Genomic DNA, 25,645 nt, shown 5'->3' with positions numbered 1-25,645 from the left:
CCTATCCAAATCCTTATTTTGACATCTCAGTTTTAATAAACTTTGGTCCAGTTGCCAGGATTTAACCTTTTAAGGTACTTTTGGCCTGGATGATTGAGTCTCCCATTTGCATGATCCCCAGGAATCCATCTAAATTTGACTGAGGCAGAAGACATTTTCTGTAGGTGCACCGAGGCTTTATTTCGCCAAGAAAGGTCAGCGCTTATTTCGGGGGGAAATTATCTGCTTCTTAGAAAAAAGTCTACAGGATTCGGGAGTTGTATTTGGAGGCTGCTACTGTTTCTTCCCTAGTGCTTTGTGGCATTTAAGAATTAATGTTTTCAAATTTTTTGGTTCTGCCTTCATGTTTCCCGCTGGCTACTTCAGCCTTTTTTTGGGGGGGAAGGGGAGAAGAGTTGTAAATGCGACCAATAAAAGGATCAAAACAGATCTGTCTTATCAGCCAGAATTGAAACGTTGCCGTTGCCCCCCCCCTCACCCTGCTTCTGCCCTCCCGCCCATCGCTTAATTGTGCTTCAGTGTTTGACTTTTTGTGTTAACTTTTTAGTCTATATACGTTTTTGGTTTGGGTTAGTTTTCTGCCTCCAGAAGCGGTGAATGCTCCAACACTGGAAGTTTTTAAGAAGAGACTGGATAGCCATTTGTCTGAAATGATATAGGCTTTCCAGCCTGAGGATGGGGTTGGACTAGATGACCTCCAAGGTCCCTTCCAACTTTATCACCACCATCATCATCATCATGATTGTAAGCCCCCCAGAGTTACCTTGAGATAAGATGGGACGCTCAATAAATTTTACAAATAAACAGATCATAAATATAGGACAGGTTCTGCCACCTCACCTTCTTTGGCATCGTAGATCCGGGTGTGCCAGTCTTCCTCCCCGATGGCTCGCCACTCGGCCTTGTACCAGAGGATGGGGACCCCCCCGCTGGCCTCCGGTTCATCAAACTTGATCTGGGCTGTGCTGGAGTAGGGCTCCACTTTCTCAATGGAAGGCGCAGAGGGAGTATCTGCAGAGGAAGGGAAGCGGAAAAAGGAGGTCAGGCACAGACTAGGCTGAGATTCTGATCCCAGCAGGAGCCACTCACTGAGGAAGCCTGGGAGATCAAACGGTAAATGTTGTCAGAATACGCTTTCTTCCTCCTTTGATTTATTCCAGGGCTCTCCAAACTTGGCAACTTTAAGACTTGTGGACTTCAACTCCCAGAATTGCCCAGCCAGCCATGAGTTGGCTAGGGAATTCTGGGAGTTGAAGTCCACAAGTCTTAAAGTCGCCAAGTTTGGAGAGCCCTGATTTATTCCAAATAAAGAGAAGACCAATCCAAACTAACCTGCTTGCACAAGGATGAACTCGGAAGATTCCTGGCCAATCCGGTTGGCTGCTGTGCAGTTGTAATTCCCGAAATCGTTTTCTGAATATGGCGTCACCTGAAAATAAGGAGACTGACCAGGTGAGTCAGAGAAGGCTTCTTAGGAAGAAAAACTAAGCAGGCATTTTGGATTTTTGTCAATCAGAAAAGAAGACAGTTTAAGGACTGTCCAAGTCCATACGGTGCACAGAAATTAGGCAGGTAATTGGCAGCCTGGCCATTCTCAGGCTACCAGAACGGATGATTAGGAACAGCGTCAGAAGAGAAGGAAGGAAGGCACATTTTTGCACACCACAAATTTATAGAATTTGTGGAAACAGACATGACCCATTATTTTCAAAAACTAATCAAAACCAAGCAATTAATGGAGGAGGAGGAGGAGGAGGAGGAGGAGGAAGAGTGAACTAGCTGTCAGCCTGGAAGAAAGGAGATCAAACATAACATATGTAAAGGTTGCACACCAAACTTGGATGCTGGGAAGGGAGCAAAGCTGCTCATGAGCACTTCCACAGCTCTCGGGCGACCCTGTAACTGTCTGAAGCACTCTAAACATGTGCCAAGTGTCAACTGGGATGGGGTTGCCTGAGCACTGCCATCTTGGCCTTATTTCCTGTGTCCTTTGCACATCTTCCTGTGCGCCCACAGATACAGCCCGCCCCTTCCCGGCTCTCACCTCCAGGTAACTGGCGGCTGGTGTGTTGTAGATCCGGATGTTGCTGTAGTTGGAGCTGGGCAGCAGCTGTCCATCCCGGAACCATGAGATGACAGCGCTGGGGTAAGCAAAGACTTCGCAGGTGATGTTTGCGGGGTTACCTTCCCAGGTGTAAACCGCCACAGGGCCCTGCAACTTTGGGGCATCTGGGGAGCAACGTTGAAGTCAGTCTCCAGGAGAAGGCATCAAGAACATCTCCCCATCTTCTTACCCCTTCTTCCCACCCACCCTGTTTGCCTAATTCTGCTATGGCAACTAATGCTTCTCTAGATGATACCCCAGGCAGATTCAGCCAATAAGGCCAAAGCAAAGGATCCTGGGCACGCAGCCCACAAATACGCCATGCTGTATTCCTTGCAAGATCTTAAGCAGTTCATTTATTTGGGGCACAAGACCTTAAGCTGCAGATCATTCAAACTCTTGAGCATGTCTGTAGGCAGATGCAGTCAGTTCTTTGCCGAGCATCAGACATCTCCTATATTGGATTGTTGAGAAATCAAGGTAACTAGGAAACCTGGGCAATGTGCAAGAAGAATGAAGCTTCAACGGGACATACTGTACAAACACAGCTACAGGTCCCTTTACTCAACAATATGTTCCTAAGAGTGGCCACCTAGAAGCAAACATTACTCCAGCTCATCAGCTGACTTCACAAGCAAAAATCCTCCCTCTCTTTTGCCCTATTTATTACAATCTGAAGTACACTGTAGTAGTACTTCTGTTAGTATATGTAGGAGTACACCACAATCAGAAGTACACCGCAGAAGTACACTATCTCTGCTCATGAAAACTCCAACCCAATATAAGTATACACTTCCTCAATGTAACGATGGACAACAAGCTTGAGTTAATATCGGTTAGTTTGGCTTGCTGTCTTTGATTCTTGCCACTTGGCCATATGGCCAGTCAATATCAGTGGATGACGAGGTGCTCTCTTTCCCAGTTCCTTTCGTTCTCTCTCCCTTTCTACCCCTCCTCAAGTCTCCCAGGTATTCCATAAACGTTCGTCACACGAACTTCTGTCTCCAGCTCAGAATGACCCTTTCCTGTTCTGATTCTTGCTCTTTATTCTGCCATTGATCACGGTTTCCATCCCATGAGTTGGAAGAGAAGGAGAAACACAGGAGTTGGCTCTACCTGGAGCAAGGGTCGAATGACTCAACTTACACTGGACTTCTAGGTACATGACTTGGGAATCTTGCCCAATGGTGTTGCTGGCTATGCAGGTATACTCCCCGGCATCCGTGTACTGAATGTCCTTCAGGGTCAGAGAAGAGACACGGGCGTGGCTGCGGACTTCAATGTGTCCATCTAGGGTCTAGCAGGAAAGAGAGGAGAAGTCTCAGAAGGTGGGTATGCTGGAAGGCGTGAATTCTGGAACGGAGCCAATGCTGGTTATGCAGAAAATACCCCTTCGGCAGGTCAATTCCGCCCTGCGGATTAAGCTGCTTGCCTCCCGTGAGGTCCTGGCAGTTTCCTAAGCCAGTTTCGGAAATTCCAGTCTGGACTGCAATGGATTGGCAACCGGCTCAGTCCAAGCTAAGCCGCCAGATGGACCTAATTGGTCGTTCTCCTACTTCTTGTCCTTCCCATCTTTACCGGCCAGACAAACCTGGTTGGCTGGCTTCTGTGCGGTCCAGCCTCTCAATGACCTCCTGTCCCTTTAAGGTGTTGTTCCCTCTTCTCTGGATCCCCTTCCTTTCCTTTGCTTTTCCTTTCTAAGATTTGTTTGCAACACAGATGCCTTCAAGCCGCATTTCTTCACGCCCTTTGCTGCTAACTCAGAACCTTTCTGTTTTCCCTCATCTCCCCCCCCCACCCCTTATTTTACCATTGTGAAATAGGTTTGTTGTCCTGGTTCCGACTAATGAGACAGTTCATTCCTCCACTTCCCGGAAGGTCTGTGGAAATGCTACGGCAAGGACGTTCAGCTTCCTTGAAGCAAAGTAGTAATGGGCCTGGGTTTAAGGCTGAAGATGAAGGGAAGGTTTGCGATACCCTTGAAGAAGGAAGCTGGCACCAACGAGCTTCTAGGAGAGCTTTCCCAGCTATCCCTGGATGAATGACACCTGTCCCTCTCCTAAGAGAGACCACGTTTTATACGGCTTGCCTGGACTTCAGCGCCCTTCCTTCTCAATCTGCCAGTTTCATGAGATTTTTTCCTCTTTTGAGGGAATTATAGGCCGGCTAAAAAGGAGACACCTGCCCGTTCTCCCTTCACAGGTAATGTAAAGATCCAGGGACACCTGCACAATACCTGCACATTCATCCTTCTCAAATCCACCGGAGAAGAGACGACGAACCCAAAAGAGTTCCCTGAATCAGCATTCCAAAAGGGAAACGTCACCCCGCTTTCTTGTGCTTGTTCCAACCCCAAAGGGAACACACGCACACACAGAGAGCTGAAAGGCCCGGTTTGATCGGGTGCTGCCATGGCAACAGATACAGGCAGAAGATGGCTGCTGCAGAGATGCCAAAACAGGCCTGGCAGCCATTCCCAACCTAAACCCATGCAAATCAGCCAAGGGGGTCCTGCTGCAAACTCCTTTGGATGCAGCCTAGGATTTGGGAAGAGGCAATTTAAAAACTGTGTCCTTGGAATGGCCTTTGCCGTTTGCCCATCTCTGCTGAATTCCTGAACCATAAATTTTAGATCCTCAAAATTAAGGACTGGCCATCCTGGAAACCTAAGATTCTCACTTCCACCTGCACAGAAATTGTCTCAAGTGAGCAGAACCATCCCCATGTTATCAGTTGCACACTGAACAGGAAGGATCCCTTCTGTGGGCAGAGGAAGAGTCTCGCGCATCAGCCCAGCTCCATCCACCACACAAAGATCACTACCTCCCTCACATTTGTCTTCGTGCAATTCAGGATTTGTTCGCTCTGCCCAAGCCCAGGTGAAGAGCATCTTATGACAAAAGCTCTTTCTGCTTTCGATTCTCGTCCCCCTTCTTGAAGTGGAAATTTGGGGTCCCCACAGCCATGGCTACCCTCCCCCAGATGCAAATTCGATTAGCAACTAAGGCCCGCATTTCATTCTTTTGGGTTACATTAAGGAACATGTGGTGGCCCATTAAATATGCACAAGAAGCCCAGCCCAGAAGCCAGAAACTCTGATCTAGAGCAAGGTTCTCCGAACTTGGCAACTTTAAGGATTGTGGACTTCAATTCCCAGAATTCCCTAGCCAGCCAGCCAGCCTCCATGCTATATTATTTCAACAACATAAAACTGAAACAAAATCCATCCAAAGGACCATTAACCATCAGTCCTGACTGAGGCTTTTCCAAAATATAGTAGTGGGAACAAAACCATGGGAAAAGGGCATTTTCTTCCTGAAAATAAGTTGCTGCTTAAAGCTTCAGCTACCAACCATGCTGGCTGGGAATTCTGGGAGTTGAAGTCCACAAGTCTTAAAAGTTGGCAGGTTTGCAGACTCCTGATCTAGAGGGCCCTTTTCTGAAATGGGTGCAACTGGGAGACAGGACCGTTGCTTTGCTTCTGAGATGGAATGCGATGCAAGCATTAAAAGAGAACAGACTGTGTCTAATTGGAAAGAAATGAGCAAACATATGAATTGGTGGATAGAGAGGAATAGCTTTGGTCCCAGGGAATGCAAGCGCTTTAGGTATTTTAAGACATTTGCGCCTCAGCAGCTCCAAACTTTGTGAATTTGACGTTGCATATTGTCATGGAAAAGCTATGGGACCCTTTTAAATCCACCAGCGTCCCAAGGAGCAAGTGAGAACTAGCCAAGATTTGGTCCGTTTTAAGAGAGGATGCTGGCTCACTTCAACATCCACTAGGATAGAACGCAGTTTTGAGTTACCGGGTTGATATATATTCCAGCTGAATTTATATGCTCAGCATCGGTGAAGTTACATTGTTAACACTAGCTTTTAGCTGGCTTTGTTACTTCTACAATCAATTGGTTATTTTGCAAAAGCTAAATATTTACAAAATGATAGATACGTAAAGCTAGATAAAATGAACTATTGGTCTGGTAAGCTAATACCTCTTGTTTCTCGGGCCTGGTCCATGAAGCCTGGAAAGAATAGATAAATAAAACACACACACACACGCACACACACACACACACACAAACACACACACACAGAGACACACAAAGAATAATAAATTTCTTACATATGTTGTGCTGTCCTTCCCCCCCCGCCAGCCCACCCCCTCACCCATTTCAGTTCCCACCGTTTATGCTTCCCCCTTCATTCCGTGCACATGCAAAATCAAAATAGGTAAGGCAGATGTGCAAGGAAGGTGACTTACTAATGGAATAAAAAACTACCTCCCTTCCCGAATATCTATCGGTTCTTTTCAGAAACGCAGAAACCCAACTGATCAAACACCATAAAGCTACTGAAGGGTAACGGATGCTGGAGATTTTTTTTTTAATGTTGCCAAGCATTCGGCTTGTGCCTCAACCTGTTGCTTTCCCAACTTGATCTGCTGCAGTGAAGGGGACCACAGACAGAAAGCATGACATAAAACCAGACGCCCAAGAGACAAATGGGATGCTGGAGGAGAAGGGGACCAACACGGCATGGTTATTCCAAGGCTTCCCCAGTAAACAGTGACTGTTGTCTCGCATGCCACATCCACAACACCAGCTCTCCTAGCAAACACACAAACAAACAAATGTCTTAACTTTGATTTAGAGCAGGAATGTCCAAGCTTGTCCACGTTAAGACTTGTGGACTTCAACTCCCAGAATTCAATGCAGGATGAGGAATTCTGGGAGTTGAAGTCCACAAGTCTTAACTAACGTGGCTAAGTTTGGACACCCCTGATTTATAGGCTGCCGAGAGTGGTGGGGAACCCCTTCCCTTCACCAGAGACAAATCCAGTCCACACTGCAAGTAACAACTGCTCCAGATATTCACACAAGAATTTAAATTCAGTGGATGGACATCTCATTGTTATAGTTCAATGCCATCATAAAACTGAAATAAAATCCATCCAAGAGGCCATTAGCGCTCAGTTGTCTGATGCTTTTCCCAAATATAATGGGGGAGGGGGGACCATGGAGAAGGAGCATTTTCTTCTGATAATAAGTGTCAGCTATGAACCAAAGAGTTCTAGGCTTCAAAAATCCCTTATATAGCTTTAGAAAAACCATATCTCTATTTTCATAATATGGAGCCTAATTTTCATAAGGAACGGGAATAGGAAGCACTTTCTAACATATAAACACATAGTTTACAAGGCTGCTATTTATTTTTAAATTATAGTTATGTGGATAACTCTCACAGAATCCAGGCAGTTCTGAGGGGAAAAAGTGAGCTGGATTTTTGAAGATCACCTTTAAAAAGAAATGTAATTTGTTTTGTTGGATGGAGGCACTGTCAATCAGATGAAAGTTTAAAATAAAAAGTGCCATAACTTTATGTGTCACTTTACAAATAACTATGGCAGATTTGAGTGGTAAAATATAAGTAAATGATGGAGTTAGTTAGCAGAATCTTCCCCAAAGGTCTTCTGGAAAAGAGAATCACGCTTACGACTATTACTGATATTTACCCCAGGTTTATAGGCTCTTTTTATAACATGACACTTAACTGGCAGAGGTAACATGTTTTTTGCAAAGTTTTTTTTTAAGAATAATCATACATCCACCGTTTTTTACCTATAGTGGTGGCCACCGAATTCAGCAAAGAATTGCTACCCCAAGCAGTTACAATCAAAGCTCTGGCACTAGAGCACAGGTGTCCAACTTTGGCAACTTCAAGACCTGTGGACTTCAACTCCCAGAATTCCCTAGCCAGACAGCTATGCTATTCTATGCTGGCTGGGGAATTCTGGGAGTTGAAGTCCACAGGTCTTGAAGTTGCCAAGGTTGGACATCCCCTGCTCTAGAAGATGTGATTACCCACCCCTGCTCAATTCCTGAACCATAAAGTTTAGATCCTCAAAATTAGGACTGGCCACCCTGAAAACCTCAGATTTCCAATTCCATCTGGACAGAATTGCTAAAATGACTGATGTTTAGAAGGAAAGCGGGGGAATTACGGTTAAAGGTTTCACGAAAACAATCTACCACCAACTATCAGATAAAGAGATCCTCCAAACCCAAGGCTTGTGCTCAGCCCACAGAGGTCAGAGAAGAAGATTAACCTCAAGCAAAGATGGGGGAACACCCGCTGTGGGTGTTAAACATCATCAACTGGTGATTCCATCCCCAGGGCGCTGTAGCTGACAGACCCGGGTTCAAGTCCCTATTTAAGCACTAGGTTCATTGGATGACTCTGAGGCAGTCATATATTATTTCTACCCTGTCTATCATACAGGATAACCGCTGCAGGGATAAAATTAAGGGAGTTTCCCCCCCTTCCCAGGAATGCTGACTTGGCCTCCCATGAGAAAAGATGAGAATGTAACAATAAAATAACATAAAATCACTGAAAAACAAAGGCAATTATTTGCATAGTGTGATAAACCAAACTTCCCCCTCCTCTATCATCCAGATTGGTCCAAAACATCTGGAAGGCACTAAATCAAGAAACTCTGTAATAAACTGATCCCTTCTTCTTTCTTTCCTTTTTAAACAACCATTGTAGTGGTGGGATTCAGCCAGTTCGCATCGGTTCAGTAGAACCGGTAGCTAATTTTTTGTTGACTTTGGCGAACCGGCTGATGGCCTAGCCCTTTTTCGCAAGGCTGAGAGCGGACCGCCGGAAGTGCGTGGATGCCACTTCTGGGAGTCCGTTCTGAGCCAGGGAGGCCTCCCAGGCCCAGAACGGACTTCTGAAAGTGGCATCCATGCAGAGAACCGGTTGTTCAGATATTTGAATCCCACCGAGCCATTGATAATGGTTGCTGTTTGTTTTGAGCACTGATAACCCCAGAGGATCCCTCACTATCGTTCTGCTTCATTGCACTTGGAAGGCAGGGGGGCATTAACAAGAAGGCTACAGTGCAGGCAACTGAGAAATGCGCAGGAGATAGTTGGCAACCAAACCAGGATAAAATGCAGAGGCCACACACTGCTGAAAACAAAATAACAGCTGCAGCTCTGAGCAGCATGCATCAAACAAGACTTCCAGCCCACTGGCTCCACATAAGAAATTATCCTTCCAAAAACGAACTTTCGCAGTTCTTTGGTATCGATTGTCCAACCATAGAGGTGAATGTTTCAAAAATAATTAGCAGTTTGACAGTCATTCCTTTGAAGAGTCCTCTACAGAAAGGTAGTATTTTCAAGGGAAAAATGTCATGGTGAACTTACCTGCTCCTTTGTACTATTCTGCGTGTGAAACACGTCATCCTTCCCATGTCATTTGTGCTGAAAGACTATGGAATTGCCTTCCCTTAAGCCAGGTCTAGCTAGGTCAGGTCTACACCAGCCTTCCTTGAACTGATGTTGGATTATCGTATCTAAACATTTATCCAGCAAGAAGGCCAGATAAGGCTGAAACTCTGCACTCTGGCAATGGGGTTGTCTGGATGATCAGATCTGAAACCTTTCCAATCCTAGCTGGAATCAAAAGGATTTCTACAACTGAGCTATGTCCCATTTATTTCTCCTTGTGAATTCTAAAAACTGGACCCAAGGATGAGTCTTGCCATAAATGATCTCCAGCAGTCCATTAACAAGTTGTACTGTCCTCAAAAATCTTTCATCTTGTGTGCCATGACTATCCCTGTATGACAGCGGTCCCCAACTTTTTTGGCACCAGAGACCAGTTTCCTGGACTGGTCCAGTTTTCCATGGACTGGGAAGGGGGGACGGGTTTTGTGCACCATCTAGATTCCTCACACGCACAGTTTACAGTAGGGTTTCATGTGGCCCAATTCCTAATAGGCCACAGACCGGTATTGCTCTGCAGCCCAGGAGGGTTGGGGACCCTTGCTGTATGGTACAAAAGAGTAAGATGCATTTGGTGTACCAAAAGACCAGGGCAAGGAAGTATCCTGACCTGTAGGAAGCCCTCAAGAAGACAGAGCCCTTTCTTAGTATGATGCTGCAACACTATTAGTCTTTTGAGTTCAGATCTCAATTCCTTTCCTTTTTAATATTAGCATTAGTCATGTACTGTTTGATCTTGTAGCTACAGGACTTCAGATCTCCGTTCTGAGGTTCTGCAAATATCTGCCTTTCCCACCGGATCCCAAGGGCAGGAGACACACCCCGATCCCGTTGGTGGGCTTGGCTTTTCTTTCCAAACTGCTAATTATTTTTGCCAGTACGGACAGAAACAACTTCCAGAAGTGAGCAATGACAGGTAACAAGCAAACACAGACGCAGCCACGGCTTTTTCGCCTAAAATTATGTGTAGCGCAAGTACAAATGCAGACGATCAAGAGAAAAGGGGGAAAGAACCAGACTAATTGTGTTCCAGGTTCTGCTTTGTCCCTCCTCACCCCCTCTCTTCAAGGCAACGTGTACATTTGACAATAGCTGCCGGAACGGCAGTGCACGCTGAAGCCAGAGCATCCAAGACTGGAATCAAGATGACTCAGGTCATGCCTTGCCCATCACAAGCCTCTTGGTCATGGCTTAATGGCTCAACTTCAACCAGCTCTTCAAAGGCACTGAAGGTGGATTCACTTGGTTAGGAGACTGGCGTTAATCCCTCTTGAAATGCTAATTTCAAACTGCGATCAATGAGTTGGTCAACCTCATCTTCTGGGATGAAGGACCATCAGGACATCAAAGGTCTTCTGTCCACAATAACACCGTGAGACATGTGGCGTCCCTTGCTGGTTTCTTGGGAATAGATTTGCACCCTGCCATCGTGATGCTGAGAGAGCCTTTCTCAGCCAAGGCTGACTAAGTCTCTCTCTGAGCCCCACCACCCTCTACGGCAGGGGTGTCCAATCTTGGCAGCTTTAACACCTCTGGACTTCCAACGCCCAGAATGGCTGAGGAATTCTGGGACTTGAAGTCCACAGGTCTTAAAATTGCCAAAGTTGGACACCCCTGCTCTACATTATGCTAGACTACTACTCCCGCTTCTCCAGAGAGTCTCCCAGGAAGAGTCCCGCTGTCTGTGCTGGGACCTGTACCTTGCCACTTCACAATAGGGTAGAGATGATTTTCTCTGACTTAGCTGTTTTCCTGTCACAGCCCTTCCCCTGCACGAAAGACTTTTGTCAGCTCCTCCTTAACAAATGTTGGCCTTCCCGCTACTAACAGCCTCCTCCTGATTGATAACTTTCCAACTGCTTAAAAAAAACTTTCTGTGATCACATCTGCATGGCATCAAGCTAACGAAGGTTTCGTGGCTCGGATTCAGCCAGGACTTTTGGCCACGTTTCCATGTGAGGAGTGGGCCGTCTCCGCTAGTCCAATTCCACTGCAACAACGAGCTTCCTTCAGCACTGGAGAACTTGGTGCTTTCAGATGTTCAGGAGCTATTTTTGATATTGCCTGAATGCAAATTACCGTGATCTACGCCTGACCTACAAAGCTTTGATTTCAGCGTGCAAAGCTGCAGAACTAGGAGAATCCAAAGTCCCGGCCTATCTCCCCCTCCGTCTTTGGTCTCTGCTACCTGGGGCTGTGAGCAGGCAGGTCTGGGAGGAAGCCATACCTTCTCTTCACTGCTGATGTTTCGGGAAGAGGTCCTCCAGGTGATGGAGGGGATGGGATCGCCAGAGGCCTCGCAGGTCAGAATGATCTGGTCTTCCAGCTCCATTGCAGTTTTGTTCTCCACAAAGGTGATCTGAGGTTTTGCTAAAGAAAGAGTAAAAAAAAGAGACACCCCCCCCCCGGTTGATTTGGCAGTTGGCAATTAAAGACCCCTTCTCCTGGTAGTTCACTGTCCAAAAGGAGGTCCCTGATTGCTAAGGGGGCTACTACAGGAACGAGAAGTGGCATATCATCCAATGACACAAGGGTTATTTTGCATAGGATGACACATTCTGCACATTTGAATGGGTCAAAATTAACTGCAGGATAAAAACTAAACAAAGAAAGTTTCTGTCATCTTTTTTTCAGAAAACAGCAATAAAGCTATGCAGCACGAGCAATTCACTAGGCACAGTCCTCAGCCTTTCAGAACTTGCTTTATAACACTAAGGACTAGACACTTTAAAAAAATGTATATGTGTCACAGACCTACCTGAAAAAAATTCAGATTTCATTCTACCCCTGATTTGCCAGTGGATAATCAAGTCTCTGATTCTGGGACTCTGATTTTGACCAAGGAAAGGAAACAAAAAGGAAGAGCAAAGAGCTGTGAGGACCCCTTACCAAAGACTTTGAGGTGTACGGTGGCGTCGTGCTCTCCCGCTTTATTCTCGGCGATGCACACATACTCGGCCTCATCATTCTTCTCCACCCTGTGGATGGTCAGCTCAGAGCCATCATAACTGAAGACATACTTCTTCTCATCCTCCCCTCGTTCTATTAGTTCTCCGTCCCTGCAGGTGCGACAGCCCACGGGCAGAGATGAACATTAGCTGGGAGTCTGGCTCACCAGGAGACGGTGAGTTCTTGTCCCGCTTTGGGCGTGAAAGCCAGCTAGACAACTTTGGGCCAATCACCAGGAGGTAAGTTCTAGTCTCGCCTTGTCCACGAAAGCCGGCTGAGTGACTTTGGACCAATCACCAGGAGACGGTGAGTTCTAGTCCTGACTTATCCACAAAAGCCGACTGGGTGACTCTGGGTCAATCACCGGGAGACGGTGAGTTCTAGTCTCACCTTATCCACAAAAGCCGACTGGGTGACTCTGGGTCAATCACCGGGAGACGGTGAGTTCTAGTCTCACCTTATCCACAAAGACTGGCTGGGTGACTTTAGTCCCTCTCTCTCTCAGCCCAACTCACCTCACAGGGTTGTGGTGCAGGGGAAAATAGGAGGAGGAGGTGTCGGGTGTGTTTGCTACCTTATAAAAAGGGTAACGATGGGATACAAATTAATAAATGAGCAGCCCCAGTTCCTCCCTCCAAAAAGGCACACGCAAACCCCCCTTACTTGGTCCAGCTGACGATGGGTTCTGGGAAGCCATCAGCCTCACACACCAGTTTGACCGACTGGCTGAGGTTGGCGGTGGCGTTGACCGTCCCCTGCCGAGAGCGAACCGTGGGCGGCACTGGAAGGAAAGGGGAAAGTGGAATCAGCTCTGCCGGCCTTCAGTGGCATTTGGGGGTCTCTCTTCTACGCTCACCCCTCGGCTACTTTCTTGGCCCGATTCCAACCGGCGGATTACTCTAGAATTGGAGGGCAGCTGCACTTCGAACCTATAAGCTTCCTCTTCTTTTTTAAAAAATATCATTTTATCAAAATATAAAGCACAAAGGAAAATGAAAATGAGAAAGTAAGAAAGGTAAAAGGGAAGAGGAAAAAGTGTAGGGTGAAAAGGGGCAAGAAAGAAAAGCACCGACTTCCAACTTGTTTTAGCACAGTAGAATAAGGTAATAACACATAACCACAACTTTTTACTTTTATATAGTCATATTTACTAGCCATTTCTACAACAACAACAAAAACTATTAGTCAGCAAAACCAAAGTTTCATTCCTTTTTCCACCTGAAGCACAAAGTCCAAAAGCAGTGGAAGCAAAGTTAGCTGCCTTCTCTTCTTTAATTAAAGCTAAAAGTAAGCTCCATCTTCTGAACAGGCTCTTTCTGCAGTGCTTGTCTAGGAAAAAACACGGGCCCAAATCCGAAACATGTCCAAAGAGCCATCTGCTACTTTAAGGTTTGTTAGCATCGTACTGGTTGCATTGCTGCATGTGGCTGCTTAAAGACATAATTAACGCAGAGCAGAACAGGAGAAATAAAACATTTAGAGTTCAGCTTTCCCTGAAAAGGATGCCCACTTTAATTGCTCAGGTTTAGGTGATCGGCTGTCAAGAGTCCTAAAGCTACCTATTCACACGTTTATGACTTCACTCGTGGTTACAGAGCACCAATCTGTGTGTGCATTTGGCAGAGGCAGCAGTTAAGAGGTTGAGTAACTGGGATGTCTAAATGTTCGGGATGGTATTTATCAACTCATAGAAGTTGGCACCGAAAGAACACTTGCACCTTTCTGTAAAGGGTGCCCAGGGACTTGGGGATCAACTAGTGCCAAGGAGCAAGTGGCTAAGGACAATTTCTTCTACCTGCCCTGGAAATTATTATCATGGCATGACAGCTGCTGAACTATCTTCTAGCTTGTCCACAACTCAGAAGGGTTAAAATAAAAATAAATCATCTCTCTTTCTATTCTTCCATTTCAAGGCTGCCGAAGAAGCTCTGCAGTCAAATTCTAATGAGTGAACAGAGAGAAACCACTTGTCAGCTAGCAATCCTCCTTCCTTCCTTCCCAAATGGATGTTCTCCAGATGTGCCACCACAGGCAAGCAGGGATGGGCTGGGCTGGCATGGTGTGAGTGATGGCTTTTAGCCTTCTGCGGGATATCAGATTCAGAAGAGCTGAAAGGAGTGGACAGTGCCAGGTGCAGCGCCCAAAGCTCACGTGCCATCTAAGGCAAGATGCTCACCATTCACGATGATCCGGATATCCCTGAAGTCCACCTCTCCCCGTGCCAAGAGCCTCCCCTCACAGCGATACATGCCCTCGTCGCTTTTCTTGATCCCTCTGATCTGGAGGTAGTTATTGCTCAACACCACAAACCTCACTGGAAGGAATGGAGGAGAGAATTGACAGGTGTCAGATTGGCTACCAGGAGCTCCCAATCTTCCATCTTGGGCAAGCTTCATCACGTGACATGCATACTCCTTTCATTACAAATGGAAAGAGCTTCTTGGAAAGAACCAAGTCCAATCAAACCCGACCATAGTTACTGAACTCAGCCTACGATTTGCATTCCAGATGTTTCAGCTTGACTTATCAGTAGCTACATCAGACCAGCCTGGCCAGGCTTCACTCATTCTGGTGCTTGCTCTCTAGAATGCTCTCTAGAACATTCAAGTTACGTGGAGGGCTTCCTTTGCACCTCAAAACATGCATGCACACACAGATACAGACCACAAAGATGCACACACTTACCATCTTTTTTCAGGACCACATCCCTGCCCATGTGCTTCCACATAATCGTAGGAGGCAGCGAGGAGACGACATCACAGATAATAACTGCATCTTCTCCTTCTTTGAACTCCTGTGGGCTGGGGGCATGTTTGAAGGTCAGCTTCTCTGGAAAGTAGATGCAGGCAAAAGGAAGAGTAAATCCTGAGCTGGTCGGAGTTCATGCAGCAAACATGCTAAGCGGATGAGGAGGAGGACTGCTCTTTTCAGCTGAAGCAGAGATCAGGGAGCTTGCAAGAGAGCAAATCAGCTCCTGGAGCAAATAACTAACCACTAGGCTGCTCATGGATGCACGAGAGCGTTTCGCTTCACCCTATTCTGGAGGTTCTGCTCTGTCAAACATCTGATGTGAAGCTACAAGAAGTACACACACTAACCTTAATAAAAACATGAATTAATGGAAAATGCACATTTCGGAAGTGGAGGTTGGGCTTCCTTATCTCCATCAGATTCCAATTTCAGAAAGGACTTAGCTGGGAGGAGGCAGAATTGACAGACCCATCACAAATGTTTTCTCTCTTCTTAGGTCATTGTATGGAAGGTGTCTGCAATCTTGCCCAACTTTAAGACTTGTGGACTTCAACTCCCAGAATTCCCCAGCCAGCGTGGCTGGCTGGGGAATTCTGGGAGTCCACAAGTCTTAAAAGTTGCCAAGTTTGGAGACCTCTCTTCTATGGGGCAGGATTCCTTACAGAGGGAAAAGTAGGGGTTCTCTTGCTTCCCACCCTGCCTTTCCTTCTCCGGCCCAACCACTTACGAAAGATCTTCACATTAAGAGTGGCCTCTTCCTCCCCTTCCTCACTGGAGACCACACACTTGTAGATGCCGGCGTCCTCTATGTTAGCGTTATAGATGGTGAGAGTAGAAGAATCATCGGACCGGACCACGGATATGTGCTGCTGGTTTGTCGTCAGCTTATCTCCATTGGGGGCAAACCAGAAGATTTCTTTGGATTTGGCATCACCGGTCACTGAAACCCAGGAAGAAAACCAGGCAGAAGCTGGGTGAGGATGCCTGCTCTGTGTGTGTGTGTGTGTGTGTCACTGGCAGACTTTCAAGACAGCCAGACCAAACCAAAGTCACACAGGGCAATACTCATTTTATTGCAAAGATCTAGAAACGGAATCTTAAATGTCTGGATGCACAATTGTTTATTTATTATGCAAATTTATTGGCCGCCCAACTCCTAGACTTTGGTCTTTCTTCCACTTCTCTTTATCTTCATGAGACGCAGGGAGGATCTTGTCTGAGTTGTTTTTTCAGGTTTATTTAATTTAATTTAGTGAATTTATTTGTCACCCATCTCATAATGAATGACTCTGAGCCGCTACAGGTTACATGGTAGAGGGTTTCCTGCCTGAATAGGGGGTTGGACTAGAAGACCTCCAAGGTCCCTTCCAACTCTGTTATTCCGTTATTATTTCTGCCCTGGACTCAACCCTCTTTTATCTGTCAGTTAATTCAGCTATTGCACGAGGAGAAAATGTAGCTCTATTCAGTGGGTTTCCTCTCATGCAAAACTGGATTCCTCCCATAGGCTCAACAGCTGATTATGCAGCTACTCACCTTGACATAAGAAAAATTTGGATTCTCCAACAGGCACCTCCACCTTATTTGGGACAATGTTCACCTGAAGAGAGACTGAAAGATAGAAAGAAGCACCATGAGGTTACAATGTTCTTGCTCGCCAAACAAGGAAAGGTGTCATCTAATATTAACTGCAAACCTGAACGTCTGCAGAAAGATCTGCAGAAGAGTGTTAGGTCTAAGATTCTGAGCTGGGTTAAGACCAGAGTCGAGAGGAATGCTGGCTTACCACCAGCTGATCAGACACTTAGGAGCTGAGGATTTTGGCAGCACAAGGAATCAACAGCCAACGACTTAATAGCTGGACAGCAACACCCCAATCAACCAATAAGAAACCACCCCAACCAGGCACCACATAAATACCATGCACAGAACAGCGTAAAGCAGTAGTTCTCAAGCTTTTCTTCACCACGGACCCCTTAGATGCCTTCTGTGGCTACAGACCACGGCCACGGACCCCAAGTCTTAGCTGAAGATTGAAATCATAACATTTCTTCAAGCTTTCGCAGACCCCCTCTGCTGACCTTCTGGCCTCCCAGGGGCCTGTGGACCACAGGTTGACAACCACTGGCCTCACGGTCCAGTAGGGAGACGTTCCCTGAGGACGGGCTCTGGCATGTGTCCGAAAGCTCAAAAGACTAAAGCTCCGTTCACGGCGACCGACCCAGATCGGATCCTGTTAGTGCAGCCCAAAGTGAAGACTTTCAGATGCTATATGGATTTTTAACAAGAGCATTTGCATAGATCTGACCACACCTGCAACTTAGAATACATTTTGTTACTAAACTTGAGGAAGGCAACCTTGATGATTTCTCTATAAGAATTAAGAGGTTTTCCCATTCCACACCATGCTTTTCTTTCTAATTCTTTCCACTCAGGTGGCTTCACTGGAAGCGAGTGACTTTGCTCCCCCTCTCCCAATAATGTGCCAGCTACTCTTTTTACGCTGTTTTATTTCTGGGTAATCCAATTTTGCCCGTCCATTCTCCTTTGGCATAATTCACTCCCAGACAGAATGATAGGACTGGACATCATCCTCCCACTGAGAGGCTGATTAGATTTAGTGCAGCAAAGACCTAAATAGCCAGCGCTGAGCAACCTTAGGCCCATCTGCCTCCCCCCTGCTTTCTTAGGCATGCTGTATAGGGCCAGCGCAGTTTGGGCTGCAAGATCCCAAGTGGGTCTTTTGAGTTTGAAGTCGTAGTTGCCCACTCTGGTCTTAAGTATGGATCTCCACAAAGAGCAGTTTCCAGACAGTGACTTTTCTTAGCTTCTTGTTGGAGGAAGACTAAATAACCCTAAGGCATCTGTTTTGACCAAATCATGCCAAACATTCACCAGAGAAAGCAAGGATGCTTGGAAGAGTTAGCGGTAAAAGGAAACCAGGCCACAAAGAACACGGTGGGTGGACACCATCAAAGCCGACACCAGCCAGAGCATAGAACAACTCAGAGAAGCAGTGCAAGATCGGAAGATGTGGAGAGACCTGGCCCAGAGAATCGCCAAGAATCAGACACAACTGAATGCACAACATCATCATCATCATCATGGCATCTATACAAATTCGAGCGTGAGGTTGCCATGAAAAACGCGAAGGCCTGGCTCAGCTTTGTCCCATGTTCAGGCAATGCTTGCAAAGCACACACACACACCCCTTGCATGGAACATGCCTGCCTTTCTGTGCAGCTGGCCGAGATTCTTTCTGCTGCCTACTCTAAGGGCCTCTGCACCCACAATGGCATTCACCATCTCTCCCAAACCTTGGCATCTGAGAGCGTTGTGGTCTTTCATGAAAAGTAATGAGCCATTAGAGAAGACGTAATTGGATCCTGGCTCCCATCTGCGGATACATTTGCTGGAGCTTCCTGCCCTAACAAGTCTGGGTCAAAGAAAGATTTCAAGAGGGTCTGACCTAATGCGAGCAATTTCTAAATTGCAGTCATTAGTTGGATAGAAAACAATCACCTTAATAAAAGAACTGCTTGGTCCAGCAGAGTCAAAGCATTTTTCCCCCGTCTCTTTGCTGCAAATGCTTAATCTGTTCCACCCTTTAGTGGCCCAGGGCTTCAGGACTGGCTGCTTGCTTTTGGAGGTGGTTAGAGAACACACCTGTTTTTTTCGAGTGCCCGCTTGCCTCTGGGCAAGACCCTAAAAGCTGGAGGGCCTCATTTTCCAGCATCTTCTTCACTAGGCCCATGCATTTACTGGCTATCACAGAAAAGCGATAGCAAACAGCCTTGCTCCAAGAGGGGAGACAGTAAAGAATCTTGTCTGTAAGCCAGTGGATGTTCCTCCTAAAATAAACAGAAAGCGCCAAGGTTAAAAACTTTTAGCGTTTCCTGATTTACTGTCTCCGAGGTAGTCATTATGGTTCTCCATACTCTACAATGATATGCAGGAGGTGTCACTGCTGACAGCAGTCCGGGACTGCTGCAAGAGCATCCGTGTCTGGTTAGAAATAGACTCTTCAACGAGGAAAAAGGCCAAAGGCACCTCCAGTCAGATCAGCCTCTGTGCAACTCTGTCCCGTGACTGCGATGGGGAGGACAACGCGACGGCTCCTGGCTGGAGGGCAACCAGTGCATCAAGGAAATGGAGTTCGTATCAACAAGCATTCCGTCATTAAAAGTAATCTAGGTAAAAAAAAATCCCGAGAAACTAGGATAAATGAAGAGTTATTGCCACTCAGTTGTGCGCAACTATTTGGAACAGAATCCAGGTCCTGACATCACCATGACCAGCTTTTCTCCTGTGACAACCGACCAAAAAGAAATGCTAGAGCAGAGTGGCTAACCTTTTACTGAGACCCTCCGTACCGTCAAAAAGCTTCTGTAGAAGACCCAGTTGAGGCACTTTCTCTTGCCCACGCCAGATAAAGCTGCTTTGGGGGGATTCCCACATTCTGTAAAGTAATCCCACGAGTCAAGGGACATGACAAAAGTATGCCTAAAACCAGTAATCCCCTGCCTCAAGGGATTACCTGACCCTTTTTATAAAGTGATATCCTTCAAATGCAGCACTGTTTACATTCAGAAACTCTGATATTGCAGAAGGATGCTGGTGGAGTAAATTACATGGCAGATAGTAATGGGACATCCCATATTATTGTTCTTTTTTTGGCTGCTCACAGGCCTCCTTTAATATTCTTACGCTTACTTTGCATGGGTGTCGTAGCCAGGAGAAAGGCTGCCTATATGATTAAGGCAGGAAAACAGGAGTTCAAGGCTGGGGACAGTCACTAGAGGACATCAGGAGGTGTGGCTTGACGGCAGCTTGACCATCCTCCCTTAACCCAAAGATGCTTTTCCAGAGGGCAACTGGACTTTCTTGGTTTTTTCCTTGAAAACATTTAGCTTCTCATCCAAGAAGCTTCTTCAGTTCTTCAGAACTAGCCATGGCTTTCAAGGAAAAAACCAAGAAAGTCCAGGTGTCTTTTGGCAAAGCACTTGTGGGACAACCATCATCTGGATGATTCAGAATCTCTACAGACATTTCTCCTCCCCTAACTTTAGCTACATTTAAAACTCTGAATCTGAGGGTGCATCTCTTCTGCTTTTCCTTCAAATTGACCATTCCAATGAGACCTGTTCTAAAAAAACTTTCCAGCTGAACTGTGCATGTCATTCAGCATTCATATGTCATGTCTGGCACATGCATGCATGCGTGTGTGTGTGTGGGAGAGAGCCAGCTCTGGACATCTTTACTCCCAACCCCAAAATTTGGAATCAGCAAATTGGCTTAAGCCTTCATTGCCACAAAGCCCTCAGATTTCCTTGCAGGAGACAGATGATAAAAGCACAGCTTTATTTTCCAGATATGTTCCGGTTTCCGACTTTAGCAGCTCCTACTAGAGCAGATCACAGGGCAGTCTACCCAATTAACAGCTCTCACAGCGAGGGATGGAAGGATGGAAGGATAGGTCCACCCTCACCAAAATGGTATCAAATAGTGAAAAGCACCCCCTGCGTTTATTTTCATGTACCTGGATGAATGCTCTGGATTCTTTAAAAAATTGGGGAGCTAATGTTTTCCATGCATAGCTCTTAAATTCAACCTTTGACAGGTGAAGGCTGAACAGGAGGACATGGTGTAGAATACATATTTTATCCCTTCTCTAAAGAAACTGAAGGGTGTCTGTTGCATCTAATCACGAGATCTATCATCTGTGACAAATTTAATCATCAGCTAAACAGACCCCCCCCAACCAAATCCAACAGAAAGCAAGCAGTGCGTAAATAAATAAGCAAATGAGAAGGCAAGCAAGCAAATAATGTTGTAGAAATGTCAGTTCCATTTCCATTTGCAGGATTAGCCCCACTTCAGCAGGGAATTCTGAATTCCAGAATCTCAGTCTTTCCTCAACCACCACCATTGCTGCCTGTTTACACAGTGGCGACTCATTACCTTTCCTGGCTGGTTTCATGATGGAAAGATGAAAAGTTGAGGTGATTTTCGCCTAATCTGACTGTTATGTGAAGGTACGTATCTCGCTCATCCTTACACAGAAGACCTGCACTGACAGGGAACAGTTCAAACAGAGTTCAAAATCAGAAGTTGCCTAACTCATTAAAGCAACCGTGTCTTTTTCAGTATTTTGACCCTTAAAGTTATAGATGTTTCTACTGCAGGCTACACTATGCTGGAAACAGATCCGCTTGCACTGATTTGTTGCAAACAGAAGTTTGTTCACCCTAACCCTAACCCATCCCAAAGTGCTTCTTTCAAATAATATCTGGGACACCACACAGCCTTGAAAGGCACACAAAGAGAAGAGTATGCCTTTGGAAGACTACACGGATTGACCCTTATGTGATCTTCCTGGAAATTGTGGTGGAGTGGCAAGCTTAAAGTTTTGAAATAAAGGTGCTATTAGCAGAATTCAACCATTTTCCAACCCCTGAGATTTTACACTCCACTGTTAGGAATAAAAAAAAATCTTGCAAGCTTCTGGGAAAGTAAGGCCCTCCCCACATAACTGCTCTATTTCGAGCACAATAAAGCTATGCCCACCACAGACTATATGGCTAGAGACTGAATAATCCTCTCTCTTCTCTACTCCTTCAGGGTAGGACTTGCAGAGTTCAACTGGACCCCAAGCCAAAATCGACTGTTCCCACCAAATGGAATAAAATATAGATGGGATCTCATAAAATCACACCAGATCTCGAGTAAGGAAGCTCAAGATTTCAGCACTATGACAGATGGACAGTCTGGGAGAGATCTAAGGACCTTGTCCCATGTTGCGATCCTCCCATATTTTGTCAGGCATTGTGAGGTTGCAGAATAAGATCCAGGGCAAAAAAAAAATGGCTGGCCCCTGTTGCATGCCTTTATCATGCCTTCGCAATGATTTTGAATTATGAAACTAAAGCAAAATGATGCAAAACTCAAGAATCTGCACAGTGGAAGTCTGAATTTCCAACACGGCATTCAGAGGTTCCTTGTGGGGGCAGGAAAAGTATATTTTTGGAAATTCTGGCAAAAGAGCCAGAATTACTTCCTTATAAACCTCCTCTGCATTTAGCTGGGCCCACTGAATTGTCACTCCATATTTAGTTGCTCATCTGGGAAGCTTCAGTCCATATTCTTTGGATGAGATCAGCTGTTTTCCCACGTTTTGAGGATGTATCAGCTCTTCTCCTGGTTTTAACACACTCTTGCCATTTCGGGGGGAGTGATGGAGGTGGTGGAAATCAACACAAGAAATCAATGTCTATGGAGATTCTCAGTCATCCAGGTCATGGTTATCCTGGGATGGTTTTTCAAAAGGCAATTGGACGTTCTTTGTTTTTTCTGAAGAATATTGCTTCTCATTCACAAAGCTTGTTTTCTGTAGAAGAACTGAAGAGGCTTCTTGGATGAGAAGTGAAACATCTTCAAGGGGAAACATCCAAGAAAGTCCAGCTGCCTTTTAAAAAAATCACCTGTGGGATAAGAAATCAAATAACCAAAACTTAAGAAGCTCCCTCCAAATCAGATTTCATATGTTCTAGGAGTTCTTGCAAGAGCTGAGACTGAATAATCTCAAGTCAAGAAAGTCCTTTCTCCAGTCAAGCAGCTGCAATGTTAAGGAAGGAAGGAAGGAAGGAAGGAAGGAAGGAAGGAAGGAAGGAAGGAAGGAAGGAAGGAAGGAAGGAAGGAAGGAAGGAAGATGAAAATCTAGATCAGGGGTAGGCAACCTTGGCTCTTTGAATTATGGGAGTTGAGGTCCATGAGTCATAAAAGAGCCAAGGTTGCCTACCCCTGATCTAGAGCACTGAGTTTCCTCAATATTAATCATATAATCATTCTATAATTAACAGTTAATGGTAGAACTTCAGAATCAGCCTGTCAGGAAAAGGGGAGGGGGGTTTGTAATCTTTGATTGCTCCCAGACAATGATTAGACCAGGCATTTGCCATCGACTGACCACTCTGGTCACTGGAACTCTTTCTGTGGCCAGAGGATGGAGCTGGAGGAGGACCCGAGCAAGCCGGCTGGCCCTCTCTGTGCTCAGGAACACAGCGGACATTCAGAAACAGAGGCCATCTTCCACGGTCCCTTGTTATTTGGGGGACAAGCCATCGCCTCTGTCATCCGGAGGGCTCTCGGTGGCAGCAGCTACCTTAGCTGACCCTCTCTGCCGCACCAGCTGAACGTCTAGACAAACGGGGGGGGGGGGAGAGCAGCCGGGAGTCGTCCTTGTTTTGCCAGCGTAGATCTTAAGGTAGAGTGCAAATCTTGTCTTACGGAGCCCAGGTGGACAGAAAAGGATAAACACCTGGATTTCTACCCCTCAAACACACACACATACATACACTCATGTCCTACTCCAACCTGCAGAAGGAGTTTTACACATTTAATGGTCTACGCTGCCCTAGTTCCCTAATCCAGATAATCTTCTCCCCTCCTTGAAAGGGAAAAGGCGAAGAAGAGGAATGTTTAATTGTTTTCTACCGGAAGAAAAGCAACAACCGGCGGATCGGTCTCTGTTATCACAAAGATGCATCACACAGACAAAAGCACAAGCTGCATAAAAACGCTGCACCTCCAGGGAAAGGTAGCACACACTGGCCACACCCGCAAATACTGCAGTGACGGAGCTGAAGGCTTTGCAGACACTTTAGGGTTTAGCTCTGCCATGATAAATTGCAGATTAGGAGCTTGTACGAGTTCAATATTCTTCCACATTCCCAAATGGGGGAAAAAGAAATAGTTTCTGCAAGGTAAAGAGAGAGTTCAAGTCAATTTTCCATTGCCTGTTTGTTATATGAGACAGACCAGACCAGACGTAGCCACTGTGAGGCTTCGCTGTTGACATACTTTTATATCTTAGGCAATTTGCAAGACCAACGAGCACTCTGACAAAGAGCTGGTGGGGAAAAACCATGCAGAACCAAGCACATTGTTGTTGTTGTTGTTTTAAAAAGTCAGATTACGCTCTTGCTAACAGAGCAAAGCCAAACGATGGGGTTAAAATCTCGTACAAGTTTGAAGAAAATCACTCATTAGAAAAATGTCCATTAAACTGTCTTGGGAGGAGGAAACCACCAATTCTTATAGAGAGAATTCAAAGATTTGGGGGGAGGGGTTTGTCATAGCCCAGATGGAAATATGCTGTACAAATACAGTTCCATTCCCAAGGAAGCCATGTTGTGTTTGCCAGCCACCCTTGGCTTTTCAAAACCAACTCAGACTCAAGGAAAGTAGAGATGGTTTAAAGCATAAACTTAATACAGTTCTGCAATTAGTATTGGGGGGCTCTGGCATCCTAGCTAGTCTTGGAAGGAGGCAACCCAAAGGTTTCATTTCCGAAGTAAAGTTCACAGTTCTTCCTTTCCTTTAAAAAAAAGAGAAATATAACCAAAAGACACCAACCTTGCGGTCTATAATGTGGTTGGGTTGGTTTTGCCATAGGCAATGCATGAAACCAGTGATTGTTAAGCCGTGACTTTGCAAAAGCCAGTCAATTGCTTGTTGTTGTTAGTTGCGAAGTCGTGTCCGACCCATCGCGACCCTATGGACAACGTTCCTCCAGGCCTTCCTCTCCTCCACCATCCTCCGGAGTCCATTCAAGCTCACACCCACTGCTTCAGTGACTCCATCCAGCCACCTCATTCTCTGTCGTCCCCTTCTTCTATTGCCCTCAATCTTTCCCAGCATTAGGCTCTTCTCCAGTGAGTCCTTCCTTCTCATTAGATGGCCAAAGTATTTGAGTTTTAGCTTCAGAATCTGGCCTTCTAAAGAGCAGTCAGGGTTGATCTCCTCTAGGACTGACCGGTTTGATCGCCTTGCAGTCAATTGCACATCTAAGCAAAACCGTTGCATGTGTGAATGACTGTTTTTGCTGAATTTACCCAAATCCCCTCATTCCTCACTCCATGTAAGAGAAGAAAGGACAGCTAATCATCGAGGGCTTCGCTTCTGTGTCTCCTGCAGAGAAAGGAGTAGGAGACGGAGCAAGGCAGCTGAGATCGAGCTAAGAGCGGGCCAATTATATGTTGGTTCTGAGAGCCAGCACATACAGCACAAGTGTCATTATCATCACGTTCTGCCAATGACATGCTGCCCGAGAATTATGGCAGCTGTAGTCCTTCCAACTCATTTATATATTATCTTATTTATTGATATCCCACGCCTTTAATATTACTTATAAATAACCCAAGCTGGTGAGCATACCTAATTCTCCTTCTTTCTCCTCTTCTCCCCACAAAGACAACCCGGTGAGGTGAATTGGGCTGAGAGAGAGGGAATGGCCCAAAGTCACCCAGCTGGCTCTCATGGCCAAGGCAGGACTTGAACTCAGCGTCCTTTGCTTTCTAGCCCAGGGTCTTAACCACTAGACCAAATTGGCTGCCTTTCCCCACCTGAGAGTTCTCAGAATTGAAATCCAGTATCTGAGATTGGGAGAGAAGGACCCAGTGGGTGTCGGAGCCAGAAAGTTGGATTAAACAAGGAGGGAGGAATTGAAATGGCCCAACCAAGCGCTGTGAACCTCCATGGT

At 45.9% G+C, this 25,645-nt stretch overlaps 1 protein-coding gene across 1 annotated transcript in view; it reads right to left on the bottom strand.

Annotated features, from left to right (window-relative positions):
- NCAM1 (neural cell adhesion molecule 1) overlaps positions 1–25,645 on the bottom strand; it is a gene marked incomplete at its 5' end in the record, with an annotated part of 125,953 nt that overhangs the window by 28,839 nt on the left and 71,469 nt on the right. Inside the window, 12 exons of the mRNA XM_083368150.1 lie at positions 841–1,011; positions 1,333–1,429; positions 2,045–2,229; positions 3,251–3,401; positions 6,100–6,129; positions 11,633–11,775; positions 12,295–12,464; positions 13,018–13,135; positions 14,531–14,668; positions 15,040–15,183; positions 15,833–16,045; positions 16,642–16,716. Of these exons, the coding sequence (XP_083224276.1) occupies positions 841–1,011; positions 1,333–1,429; positions 2,045–2,229; positions 3,251–3,401; positions 6,100–6,129; positions 11,633–11,775; positions 12,295–12,464; positions 13,018–13,135; positions 14,531–14,668; positions 15,040–15,183; positions 15,833–16,045; positions 16,642–16,716 (1,635 nt within the window). The remainder of the gene's footprint in view (positions 1–840; positions 1,012–1,332; positions 1,430–2,044; positions 2,230–3,250; positions 3,402–6,099; positions 6,130–11,632; positions 11,776–12,294; positions 12,465–13,017; positions 13,136–14,530; positions 14,669–15,039; positions 15,184–15,832; positions 16,046–16,641; positions 16,717–25,645) is intronic.

This window comes from Vipera ursinii, assembly GCF_947247035.1.
Source record: "Vipera ursinii genome assembly, chromosome: 8".
Taxonomy (NCBI): Eukaryota; Metazoa; Chordata; class Lepidosauria; order Squamata; family Viperidae; genus Vipera; species Vipera ursinii.
The sequence above is the reverse complement of the archived record's forward strand: the minus strand, read 5'-3'. Positions and strand labels throughout refer to the sequence as shown.